We start from the raw sequence: 14,266 nt of genomic DNA, 5'->3' as shown, positions 1-14,266 counted from the left end.
AAGTATAAGGCTCTTCAGGCGATAGAAGCTATTAAGTAGCACCCCTCCTTCTAGCGCCAACTGTTTCTGCAGAATTCCGATAACCCGAATTCAAGATCCGAAGCTCGAGTATATAACCCGTTCTGCTCCTATCGGCCAAATAAGAACCTACACAAAGAGAAGAGATGAGCTAGCCCCGGGGTGAATCCGGGGATAACCACTCCAAAGATTAAATCAGTAAGTGTTTATAGAAGAGAAGTGATTTAGAGAGAGAAAGTAGTGAAAGAGAGAGAGAGAGAAAGTGTAATAAAATGTTACCCTGTTTATGAAGTAAAATCGGATTATTTATATGTTTACTAGGTGACAGATGGCAGTCTAATAAGTAATGTAATTTCTGCCACGTGTCAATTGTGAGCGCGACACGTGGCAGCTACCTATACGCTGATATGTCTACTTTATAGGAACGCCGATATTAACAAAGGTCATTTATGGATCGAATTCAAACAGTATGTCGGTATGTCCAACCATATCGGCCCATTATGATTTCCGTTATGTAGACATTTCCCCATACAACTAATATCGGCCCATTATGATTTCCGTTATGTAGATATTTCCCCATACACCATGTATTAATGAGAAATTGTAAAACTATTGGATATTCTCTGTTATATAAATCTTTGTATAATGCATGCATGGCGGTATGCATGACATACACTGCATTATATACTTTATACGTATTATTAATGAAGCTGGCAAACATTGTCTAATTTGTGGTTAAAATTGTGTTGTGTATGTATTTGTGTTCAAATATATATATGGATATTTTAATGAATATTGTATTATTTTAATAAATGATAAATAATATAATCGGTTTATTTTTCTTATTATAAAATGGACTTGTCAAAAACTTATGTTGTACGCTAAATTATCAAAGTTGCAACTGTCTAAAAAAGTACATTTAGGCGCATAGGGCCTATGTATTTGACATGTATATAGGAGAGTAAAGGTAAAATACACTCCAAAAACTTTCGTATTTGTGCACTTTTAGTTCCTGTCAACTTTTTTGTACACTTTTGGTCCCTCCTCCACCACTTTAGGTATTTTCTAGGCAAAAGTTTAGGGACTAAGCCTAGTCACCAATAGTTTAGAGACCATGATTCATTATATTATTTTGATTTAAAAAAATTTTATATCAAAATTTTATTTAACACCCCCATTAATAATAATAAATAAATAAAAACAAAAAGAAAAATTCCTTTATTTTTCTTTAATTAAAAAAAAAAACTCTATTCTTATTTAAAAATTATAAAAATAAAAAAGCCATGTAACCACCATTGCTGCAACTCAATACCCACCCCACCGCAACTACCACCATTGCTGCTAATCAATCCCCACCGCAAGTTCGGCTCGGCTCGAAGCTCGACTCAAGCTCGTATGTTTTTAGTAGTTTTATGCTTGCGTCAAGCTCGTGAATTTATGAGTGTTTGACGGCTATGTGTGAAGCTGCGCTAGTTTGAGCATATACGGAGTGTTTGACGATTATCGCTGCCTGACGGTGGAACCGATTGAGTTAATTGAGTTTTGATGGGTTATGGGTATGCTGTGAAATTGTGCTTGTTTGAGTATTGAGTGTTGACGGCTATGCTTGAAGAAAGAGATGTAGTTAGGAACTTAGGGTTAAAAGTTAAAACAAACAATTAGGCTGAAAAGCCTGTAAACCACTAAGCACCACTAAAAATCCCATAGGTATTTAATATGTATATTTCATTTTAAAATTATTTAAAGTAATTTATTTATATTTTAAAAATTTGTATTTTTAAATATATATATTTTAATCGAGCCTATTCACAAGCTTTTCAAGCCGAGCTTTAATTTGCTCAGCTTGGCTCTTCAAGGTTCCGAGCCGATCTCAAACTCGAGTCGAGCCTCGTCGAGCTGGCTTTGAGCGAGCTTTGACCGAACTGAGCTCGAATAGTTCACGAATAGCTCAGTCTCATTATCATCCCTAAGTAGAAGCCATGAAAAGATAAAGCTTAATTTTATTATTACTGTCAATTTTTTTTTAATATAAAGAAAAGTATTATTTTTAATTACTTTTGATTTATACTTAAAGCTGATTTTAAAAATAATGCTGTAAAAAAAAGAGTAAAAATGACAAGTAATTAAAAGATTCTTTTTTAATAAATTCTGAAGAAAAAAAAAAGAAAAACAAAAAAAAATATAAGTCATGGTCCCTAAACTATTGATGACTCAACATCCCTAAACTATTTTGCTGACTCATAGTCCCTAAACTAATGCTTAGTCAACATAGTCCCTAAACTCTTGCCTAGAAAACACCTAAAGTGGTGGAGGAGGGACCAAAAGTGCACAAAAAAGTTGACAAGGACTAAAAGTGCACAAATACGAAAGTTTAGGGATTGTATTTTACCTTTACTCGCATATAGGAGGGCAATCTAGGGTTTAATGGTACATTTTCTCTCTCTTAATGGTACAGTGGTACATTTTTGTACTACTATGCATGTATAACGTATCATTAACGTAGTTGTCTGAATATTACTTTTGTGTAATATTATGCATGTGCTCATACTTTTTGCCATCATATTTTCCACAATCAGATTCCCATTATTTACAAAAATGTCATCCTATTTGCATGCTAAATACATAAGGTATATGCAGCAATACTTCTCCCTATAAGGAACATGTGATATGGATAAATGATGCCATGGTGGAAGTAGAAGTACAAGAGCTAGCTTAGCAGCCTAGCATGGAATCCTTTTTATTTACGAAAAAAAAATATGTGCAGCCTTTTATCTCTTCGAAATTAATAGTCACATATATACGTAATACATATAGTATTTGATCTTAGTAAATTTGTTAAGATCTCACCAAATGGATTAGATAAATGAGACAAATAAAACACATAATGTAATTTTAGTGACTATATATGTTTTGTTACTTTTGTAGAATAATACCTGCATATTTCTTAAGCGACCAATAGCGTATGTTCTTAAATATGTGGGTTAGGAATTAGAATACTTTATAATTAATTTCGAAACATAAAAATTGTCCTCGTCCATTGAAGCTTTTATTTGCACTCTTCTAATTAATAATTATTTATTGTTTTTGCAGCCTGGTACTCAATTTGTTAAAAAAAATGTTAACTTGAATAATTTTACTTTGCTTTACCTATTTTTTCTACCCTTTAAAAAAAAACAACCTATTTTTCTAGAGTAAACAAATTTTAGTTGAATTTTGGGAGAAAAATTAACAACTTAATTTTGTGAAAACTTACTTCTTAACTAAACCAAAAAAATTAAAAAGTTGAGGACTAGAACAAATATGCAGCTTAAATGCAATCCATTATAGTTAAGGTCCCGATCACTTCACCTTATTTTGGCTGAATTGAAATTATTTTTACTGAAATGAAATTATTTTTGCTGAAGTTAAATTATTTTTAATGAACTGAAATTAAGTTTACAGAACTAAAATTATTTCTTCTTTAAAGTTATTGATTTTTACTGAACTGAAATTATTTTTACTGAATTGAAACTTATTTTTACATAATTGAAATTATTTGTTGGACTGAAATTATTTTTACTGATCCAAATTAGCAAAGGTATTAAATTTTTTATTTTAATAAAAATAATTTCATTTCAAAAAGACTAAGTTAAATTTAGTGAAAATAAGCTTTAATCAGACAAAATATATGTACATATACTTCTTGGCATGTACTTAGGGCCTGTTCTCATTGACTGAACTCAGCTGAACTGAACTGAGCTGAACTGAATTGAGCTAAACTGAACTGAACTGAACTGAACTGAACTGAACTGAACTGAACTGAGCTGAACTGAACTGAATTGAACTGAAATGAAATGAATATTTTATAAGAGAAGGAAATTAGGAGCTAAACTGAACTGAACTGAATTTCAACGTAAGAGAACAGACCCTTAATTTAAGGATGATCCAAGATTATGTAAACCGACCAACAAATTCAATGAAATTATTTAACCGCTGATAAGTAGAAAGTGTTAAGTTAATTGATATGATTGTAATTTTATAATTTTCGTTTGGTATCATTTTCTAATCATTTCCTCAAATAGCATGTCAAAAAATTATGTTGTAACTTAGCTTGTATGTATTAAAAACTCTAAGTATTTATAACTGTATATAGAGAATCTATCAAATAATTAAGTTTCAAAACAACAAAAAATAATTAAATTTCGGTAAAAATAATATGCGTTAAACAAAAATAACCTAAGTTCATAGAATATATATCAAGTGAAGAGCACAAGACCGAAGTATTGTGAAACAGATTGAGTTATTTGAGTATAGAGTGATGAGTATGTGATCATAATATTCATAAGGAAACAAAACAAAGAGGATAAAGGAGGCATACATAGTGTACAAGTAATTGAAGGATTAGTGTGATTCCTTCCACAATTGTTCAATTGTTAGCTGGTGCTTGGTGGCCCTATAATATAATCAACTATACATTGATATTGTTTAAGCTTCCAATTATTGTTGTCTACTTTTTTGAGAAGCAATTTTTCCATGTTTAGCAAATCAATTATAAACTTGTCACGTTTAAAGGTTAATAATTATTATTGGGGACGAAGAATCCCATTGATAGTTTTAGGTTAATTAGTCCACACGTTAATTCACATCACATAATTTCTTGATGAAGTGAACTAAACAACTATATTAGGTCTCCATGTACTATATTCACTATTCAGCATGTCACTATATGTTAATTGATTAATTAGGTGACACTTCTAATTAATAATTTGAGTATGTATTTTTTTGTTTACAAAAGTATCCACTAATTAAATATCTTTCAGATGAGATAATTATTTAATAAATAATCATACACTTAAGAACACCAGTCGGTCCATGTTTTTGAACCACTACAAAATAACACAAGGTTAATAAAACATAAGATGAACCCAAAACTTGGAACTTGCCCAAACAACATAACATATTATATTACTTTCGTATACAATTATTCAATAAAATGCAAATATATAGACACGAAACTCAAGAGGTTGCCCATTTACAATTGCTCATATTGTCACTACTATAAAACTACTTGCATGCAAGGAGTTGCAAGAAGAAACGTGAAACCAAAAAAAAAAAAAAAAAAAAAAAAAAAAAAAAAAAAAAATCATCATTATTTTCACTATATATTGCTCATGTTTACCATATTTTTTCTCCTAAAACCAAGTTATTTAATAAAACTAGTACTTGTAAAAAAATTTCTCTCTAAACAAAAATCTATAATTTTTTCAATAATCATTTATTCACCCCCATTCTCTTTTCAACTTCCAATTTACCACTTTAAAACCACAATTCAAAACAGACATTGATATTTAAATTTGTTGTAAATTAAAATTGTTGAAAAATGAAATTTGCTACTCATTATATAGGGCTACTAACAAATGCCAATAATCCACTACTTTTGTTTACAATTGTTCTTTATGAACACTAGGTATCCTTTCAGAAATTAGTTTAGTTCAGTTCAGTTTAGTTTAGTTCAGTTCCTAATTTTCTTCTCTCATAAAATATTCACTTCAATTCAATCCAGTTTCTAATTTCCTTCTCTCATTAGATATTCAGTTCAACTCAGCTCTGTAAATCAGAACAAATTTTTTTATATTCAAATTTTAATCTTAGGCATAATATTTTTTAATCTTATTCTTTCCATATGGGAAAATATTTCCACTTTAAGGGTGTGTTCGATTCACCTGATTTTTACTTATCTGATCTTATTAACCCTTATTAAAACTTATTTTAGTTATAAATTAAACTTGATAGCCCTGATTAACCCTTATCACAACTTATCCGAACTTATTTTTCCTGAAAATAAAATTAAAGTGAACAGAACATGGCCTAAAAAGCTAAAACTCATACATTGAAGCCCATACATAACAAAATTAACATTCAAAAAGTATTCCATAACTTATGTAAATTTCATATTCTTGTTTCATTGTATGTTCTTTCAATAAAAAAAAAATATATACAACGGGTTTTTATATATATATTGCTCATGTTCTTTTGTGAAAGAAGATTGGGTACATTCATCTATTTTAAATGTATGGTATATTCTTTTACTTGAAAAGTATTTTAATTTCTTTCACTTTAACTTCATAACTTGTAAGTTAGTTAACCACCTTGTTTTTCAATTTGATTTACATATGTTTTAGAATTTTATTTTTAGACTTTTGGAAGTATGATACTAATAACAACATAATCATAAAATTCTCGCCCGGAACTTATAAAAAAAAACAATATACCTATCATCCTTAACCTTAGCAATTCTTTAGATTATCCTTCATCCAAGTTAAACTAATTTTCTCTCAATATCATTAAAATAAAAAAATAAAATAAAAATAAAATTACATTCTCGTATTAATTTTGTCATTAAATCAATTCCGATTCTCAAAAAAACAATCAACCAAGGCCCTCCTCCCAAAACCACACAAAAATTCATATACATTGAAACAGCCGAAGTATTTTGTCCAATGGAAATTAGTACGAGTAGGAAATTGGCATTAAATTTCAACCTTATTACTATAAAATTGTTGCTCCCATATACACTATAATGTTACTCGTATATCCTTTATGTTATCCTATCATTTATTTCCATCTTATCCCTTTTTATTTTTATAATTTTGGACAATCAAACCACCCATGACTCCATAAAGACTAAGGCACCGTGACATAATCACAATTCAGACTCTATAGTCTATACCACACGTCCACATTAATCCGTTCATCTTATTTTCACTTAGTTCAGATAAGTGCAGTTCAGGTTTAATAAATTTTGATAAGGGTTACCCAATTACAAGTTACAACTAAAATAAGTTTTAATAAGGTTTAATAAGTTCAGATAATAACAATATCCGTTTAAATAAATATACCCTTCTTATCTTTTTATTATTTTCGTCTAAATGTAAAATAAAATTACATAAGTTTAGTGAATAATCGAGTAGAATTTATGTGTTACTAAGTTAAGTAGGATGTAGGATCCAAGAAAAGCAATATTTGAGGGGTAAATATTATATAACCATAGAATAGCGTTAGACTTAGCAAACAAAAAAGTTAAGGTAAAAAATGGATAAAATATAGGTTATATAACGAAAGATTGTCAATCGAACCAATGATTAAAAACCCCATTCAATAGGAAAATGAAATATTATTATAAAACATTAAAAAGAAATGAAATATATTTCCCCCATTCTGTTAATATTGCAACAATGGACTTTTTGCACTATTCATCACTCTTGTTTGACCATAATATGATTTATACGTTAAGCAAAATATAGTCATGTGAGATCTTATTGGATTCGTCTCATAAAATACTTTCGCAAAATCAAATTTTTATAATTTTTACTCTTTCACAATTATAGATATTTAGCATATAAAATATATATTGAGATGTGTGATTTTCTCCTTGTTGCAATATTAATAGAACGGGGGAAGTACTACAGAGTTACCTCCCAAACTTAATTAAAACCCTCCTCACTTCTCTCTCCTACTTCTCTATATAACGGCATTAGCATTTCCCAACTCCCTCACTTTAATACACACTCTCTCTCTCTCTCTCTCTCTCTCTTTCTCTTCGACATTCACATAAAAAAACCAGTTTATAATTGGAGTTTTTTATACTTAGAAAACTTAGAATATTGCAAAAGAAAAACATCCTCTGTTTTTCCCCTGTTTTCGTCAACACTTCTAAGTACAAGAACAGATAATATGATGAATGTTGCTCATTTCATCTTCGGTGTTTTTGGTGAGTTTTTCGTTTTTTAATAGTGTTTATCAAAATCTTATTGTTTCATCATTTTATTGTTGTAATTTGAAGCAATTTTAATTCTGTTTCTTGAATTTTGTGTTTTCGTGCAGGAAATGCAACTGCTCTGTTCCTCTTCTTAGCTCCAGTGTATGTTGTTCATTTAAAAAAAAAAAAAAAAAATTAAAAACCCATGAATATTTTGGCAAGAATTTAAATGGGTTTCCATTTTTTCACAATCTTATCCAGTAATTTCTTTTTTTTTTAAAAAAAAAATCTTACTCTGTTTTTTCTTTGTTGTTTTCTGTGTAATTTAATGAAGCAAATTTCATTTTTCATTTCCCAAATTTTCTTGGAATTATATAATCATTTTTGTCATTTTCTTGACAAATTTCAATAAATACTACTCCGTATTTTTCTGAAATTAAATGATGTGGGTCTTATTCAATCAGTAAGATCTAGTAATGAAATTTAGTTGAGAAATTAATCAAATTTTTGGTACCAAATATATTAATTGCAGTGTGACATTTAAGAGGATCATTAAGAACAAATCAACCGAGCAATTCTCTGGAGTACCTTATGTTATGACTTTGCTCAACAACCTCCTTTCTGCTTGGTAAATCCCTTTTCTCTAATCTTCTAGAATTTCTTCAATTTAAACTATTTTTTCCTATATTTTAGCTTTAATTTCTCTTTTTTAAATGGGTTTTTTAGTGGTTATTAAATAATAAATCATGAATAATGTGTGCTATGGTGTTACACTTTTAGCATGTCACTTTCCAAAAATGGAATTTGGTCATAAAATTCAACATTTTGATCAACCAATATTTAACTAAAAATAGAAGTTGTCATGACCAAGTATCTAACATAGATCTTAATTTCATCAAATTATTAATAATGTTTATAAAAAAATGTGTTGAAATATACTAATATACTATATGATCATGTAACATAAAACAGGTATGGACTACCCTTTGTGTCCCATAACAACGTCCTAGTGACAACAATCAATGGAACTGGTGCAGTAATTGAGAGTGTTTATGTGATTGTTTTTCTAATCTTGGCTCCAAGAAAACAAAAGCTTAAGATCGGAGGTCTACTACTAATCATCCTCTCGATTTTCGCCACCGTCGCGCTAGTTTCAGTCCTTGCTCTTCATGGCAACAATAGGAAGATTTTCTGTGGTGTTGCTGCTAGTGTGTTTTCCATCATCATGTATGGTTCTCCTCTTTCTATTATGGTAAGTTTTATTTAATAAATTATATGTTACGTTTTTCTTATAATGTTATGTTATTGTTCTGTTAAGTTGGTTAAGTAGTTAGACATTGTAATACGAGTAAATAATGTGTGTAATTAATAAGGGTCTTGAAATGGAAAATTGTTGGACCACCCTAAATTCTGCCTATAATGGGATGACACTAACAAGTTGCTAGTTGTTGACATTCATCTATAATTAGGATATAAGGTTGACATGAGGTTACATATTCCCAAAATGTTGATTAATTTTTATTAATTTTGTTTTTCGATACAGAATAGATCGTCTTATTAAACTGGAAATGAGCGTAAACTCAAAAAACCAAAGAAGATTTTAATCCAATGCTCGAAAATTTAATGATTAAACATTAGGACGTATTTAAAGATTTGCACCTAGTATAGGTAGTACGACATTTGATTTAAAGAGGACTTAAGTTTGTGCAAATAGTTTTGTTATAAGGATCACTAGCTATTAATTAGTTTTGTGCATTTGAAGATTATGATATAATCTGTATTTATTGAAATTGGGATTAATTAGTTTAATTCTTAATAATGCAGAGATTGGTGATTAAGACAAAGAGTGTGGAATACATGCCATTCTTGCTATCACTCTTCTGCTTCTTGTGTGGTACTTCCTGGTTCATTTTCGGATTAATCGGCCGCGATCCTTTTGTTGCTGTAAGTATTTCATAAACATATTATCATGATAAAATGCAATGTTTAGTAAAAGAATTTCTAATTATAGGTTAAATTAATTTTCTGTGCCCTAATTATACACTGTAGACCAAGTTCATGTGAAATGCTAGAAATCTCTTCTATGTAACAACAATAACAATGTAGGTAGAAAAATGACTAGCTTTTCTGTTGTTTTTGAGGGGTATGTGGGTCATTACTCATAAAAAGCTACATTAAAAGTTTGTTAGTGCTACAGTTTACTTAAAAAAGATATTTCATCATATAGACATATACTCTTGAAATGGAATATTTTCTTAGCAAATATTAAAGTAATATTTATTTAATTTGGAGGGGTGTATGGTAGTTCCTTGTCACAGTCTTTGAGCCCACAATTCCCTAGAGCATGAAGGTGATCACTCATTTAATCACTATGTGTACAACTTTGCTTTGTTGTTTTGTGATTGTACTAAAGATCTACATAGGCAACAATACAAAATGCTCGGTTTCAGATCGGATATAGGTCGGGTTAGAGAATGTTAAAATTCATACTAAAAACTAAACAACGTATGTGACTAAGGGACCATTTTGAAACTTTATAGTGGATTACGAGAGATTTAGACAATATGACAACTCATACGACGTGAAATTGTAATCTTACATTCTTATACCCCTTATGTTTTGGGCAGGTACCCAATGGATTTGGAACAGCTCTAGGAGCAATGCAACTGATCCTCTACTTCATATACTATGACAAGAACAAGATTCCTGAGGAAAAAAGGAAGACTACAACTGAACATGCAGTTGAAATGGGCCTCAATGGAAATGGGAAGGCCCAGGCCCATAATAATATCCAAGAAGTAAAGCCCAACACGCAACCTTCGTTAAATGGACACGCCTAATATTCTTCTACGTGTCACCTTGTGTTTAGCACAAGACATTGATTAAAAATTCTGATCCTCTGCAATTATTTTTCTTAGATTTTTTTTTCTTTTTTTTTTCTTGTAGTTATCTTTCGCTTTCTCCTTTTTTTTTTTTTTTTTTTTGGGTTGGGGTTGGTTAGGTGTTGAGGTTAGGTTAAATCCTCTAAAATGCAAGTGTAAACAATTTGTGTTGGGAAATGGCAAAAGCTAGCCATTTAAAGAGGACAATACCAATTGTAACAATATTGGCAAAATGAATATGAGTGGTTGGTAAATGGAGTAAATTGCTAATGTCAATGTACATAGAGGTATCTAATCGCTGGACATTTTTAAATTTTTGTAACGGGTAGTTTAAGAGGTTTGCGTCTAGAAAAAGTGAAAATATTTAGCATGATTAACTAGTGATCTTGTTATAAATTATGATTTTCACAAATTCATACTAGGATTAGGCTATAAATGAGGATGCTATTACTTATTGCCTTATTGAGATCTTATGTCCATACTTAAACAAGTAAAATAAAGTTTAGGAAAAATGTTTTACTTGTATATACAACCTTTTACTAGGTCGCAATTATATATGAACATTATAAGCGCCTCTACTTGTATTGATTACGCAATTCATTCTAATTCAATAAAAGCTAACACAACTACTACTTAGTAAACATTTACATAGAAATATTGAAGCATTAGTCCTTATACTAGCTTTATTGTATTAGCACAAATGATAATGGACATGCTTAACCCATTGAATATGCTATTGGCTATTGCCCAATTAACACTTGGTGATACTTTGAAATGTGAAATTGTGAATAATAATAATAAGTAATCAACTATTTATAATATTCATCGTTAAGATTTAGTCACACAATTTTATAAGGGTGTAAAGATTTAGCGTTACATTTGAATACATACTAGGAGTTACTTGTGGTGGGATAATAAGTATGCGATTCAATTTTTTTATATTTAGTTTTATTTCTAAAACCGTGTATCATTCAATTTTTTAAAATGTCATAAGTAAAACTCCGAGCAAATAAAGAATTTAATTTTACTTATTTGGATAATTATATTGGATATACTAGTCTATAACTTTTATATGGATTAAGGTGAGACGGAAGAAGAGGCAAAGAAGACATTAGACATATTTTGTATCCATCCTTGTAGAGATGGGCTCAGACCATACTCTACACAAGCTTATATGCTTGCCCATCGAGCCTCGCTCGTGCGTATTGTTATTGGAATACGCAAAGGAAAAGTTATGTTGAGCTCATGTCGATATGTCATAAACAACGCTTATGTATAATGTGCTTGTTCCATGTATCATGCACTCATGCATAACCATATAGAATGATGTGCTAGAGCCTAGAGAGTTGATTATTAGAGCTTTGATAATAAACATAAGGAAGACAATATGTGGGTCGCTTCGTCATGCTCATACAAATTTTAAAATTGATGTCCATTAATATAGCCCGTGACATATTACTATATTAGCGTACTCTCGTGTCACGTTGGGATACCTTGTATCGAGTTTTAACCTACATTAAACTCTATATCCTTGCTTATTTAATATAAATATAATCATTTTATTTTTATGTTAGATAGGTATAAAGAGAAATGATAAAAGTCCATTTAAGGCTTTGTTTTGTTCATCTTATTTCCACTTATTTCAGGGTTAATTTTCAGGTAAGTTTAGATAAGGGCTAATAAGTATTGATAAATTCAAATAATATAAGTTTAGGAAAAATAAGTTCGGATAAGTTGTGATAAGGGTTAATCAAGGTTACCAAGTTTAATTTATAACTAAAATAAGTTATATTAAGGTTAATAAAATTAGATAAGTTCAGATAAGATTAGATAAGTTCAAATAAGATCATACAAGTAAAAATCAGGTAAATAGAACACACCCTTCATTTGGTCAAATGAGGCCATGTTCTGTTCACCTTATTTCAAGGTATTTCAGGGTTAATAAGTTCTTTCTGATAAGGGTTAATAAGTTCAGAAAAGATAAGTTGTGATAAGGGTTAATCAGGGCTACCAAGTTTAATTTATAACTGAAATAAGTTCTAATAAGGGCAAATGAGTTCAGATAAGTTCAAATAAGATCAGATAAGTAAAAATCAAGTGAATAGAACGCGTAAGAAAGATCTTGATATATTCGACTTATGTTGATTACTTGACCAAAATATATTCATTTTGGTTGAAGTAATTTTTTGAACACAAAGTAGTTTATTAAATACGGGACATTATTTCTAAACAAATAATTTTTTCAGATAAAATAAGATAATGAACTAATTGACTAATTTTATCTCGAGTTCTCAACTAAAATGAAATTAATTGAAACTATTTTTTTGAGGAAAAATTAATTGAAACTATTAGTTTGTCTCAAAATAGTTTATTTTTTCGTCAAGAGGCCCAACAAACCTAATTTTAAATGATGATATGAAACTAATCACAAAAATTCTTTATGAAAGAAGGGAGTTCTAAAATATAAAGCATGTTATAATTAAAATATAGCTTCAATAAAATAAATAAATTATTAAAGTACTCGATGTTTAGTGACGTTTCAAAGTACACGTAACCATACATGTGAATAGAAAATTTGAAAGCCCAAGAGCTGAATGCATTTCTTGGGGACTGAACCCTCATCACCAACAACATCATACGTGATTGATTGGGCTCTAATGGGCTGGACCATTTAGCTTAATTTTCATTTCTAATTTTTTTTATGGCATATGTAAAACATATTAGAAAATGTGAGCAATTTTTAACTTTACACCTAACCATTCGAGGAACTGAGGTTGATATGTGTCATCTTTTGTTCGGAATTAAATAGTCTCATATTCTATTTTCTTACTTTTTGTTCAGAATATTAGTAGCATGTATACTCTTCGTTTCATTAAAATTGTGTTATATATTTAATATGTCTTTTTGAGTTGATCTTTATGCTTTAATTTTTTACTCCATAATTTTATTTTTTTCCATAACAATTTATGCGCAATCTTAATGGGATGAATAAAATTCATTACGAAGCATAAAAAGTTCGGAAAAATTGTCGTAAAAACATGCCTGCTTTATAAATAGATTTTCAAATATGCTACTTTCTAAATTTTGTAATTACAGAGTAGAAAATATGGCAATGAAACAACTTAAATAATAATCCGTAGACAATATGACAACTATTTCTAAATAAACAACACAAGCTTTTAATCAATTAAAAGTAAGCATTAGAAACGAATTAAAAAAACTATTAAACCAACGGTGTTTGACACTCTTTCTAAATCTTAGTTTATATGAGAATACAATTATGGTTTATGCCACGCATGCTAGAGTTGAATTGAACTAGAAATGGTCCATTGATGATGCAAAAGTTCCTCAATCATAGTTATCTTGGAGCCCACTTTGGTATCTTCTATAACCACCTGGCCCACTTTACTTTTGATGGGATTTTGTAAAATACATGGTGATAAGCTTATGCTTTGTGCATGCCTTCTAAAATTGTTTGCCAAATTGTAGGGACTTCTCATCATCCCCATAATATACTTGTATATCTCTATTATCATCACCTTTTATATAAAACAACTCCCATAATTTGCAACTCAACCCATATGTGAGTCTTTGTCTCCCACCTCTTCAAACAATATGTTGGTGCTTC

At 29.8% G+C, this 14,266-nt stretch overlaps 1 protein-coding gene across 1 annotated transcript; it reads left to right on the top strand.

The window, feature by feature from the left end:
* Window positions 1–7,485: 7,485 nt before the first annotated feature.
* Window positions 7,486–10,908, top strand: LOC110725786 (bidirectional sugar transporter SWEET1-like). Its single transcript, XM_021905254.1, has 6 exons — window positions 7,486–7,768; window positions 7,882–7,918; window positions 8,289–8,384; window positions 8,729–9,008; window positions 9,581–9,700; window positions 10,384–10,908. The coding sequence occupies exons 1-6, from the start codon at window positions 7,732–7,734 to the stop codon at window positions 10,594–10,596; spliced, it is 783 nt and encodes a 260-aa protein (XP_021760946.1). The 5' UTR covers window positions 7,486–7,731; the 3' UTR covers window positions 10,597–10,908.
* Window positions 10,909–14,266: the final 3,358 nt, after the last annotated feature.

The sequence above is a fragment of the Chenopodium quinoa genome, unplaced genomic scaffold (assembly GCF_001683475.1).
Source record: "Chenopodium quinoa cultivar QQ74 unplaced genomic scaffold, ASM168347v1, whole genome shotgun sequence".
Taxonomy (NCBI): domain Eukaryota; kingdom Viridiplantae; phylum Streptophyta; class Magnoliopsida; order Caryophyllales; family Amaranthaceae; genus Chenopodium; species Chenopodium quinoa.
This window is presented reverse-complemented; position numbering and strand designations above follow the sequence as displayed.

Coding starts and splice junctions, on each gene's coding strand:
- LOC110725786 (XM_021905254.1), top strand. CDS start 7,732: ATGATGAATGTTGCTCATTTCATCTTCGGTGTTTTTG. Junction 7,769..7,881: donor TTTCATCTTCGGTGTTTTTG/GTGAGTTTTTCG, acceptor GTTTTCGTGCAG/GAAATGCAACTGCTCTGTTC. Junction 9,701..10,383: donor GCCGCGATCCTTTTGTTGCT/GTAAGTATTTCA, acceptor TGTTTTGGGCAG/GTACCCAATGGATTTGGAAC.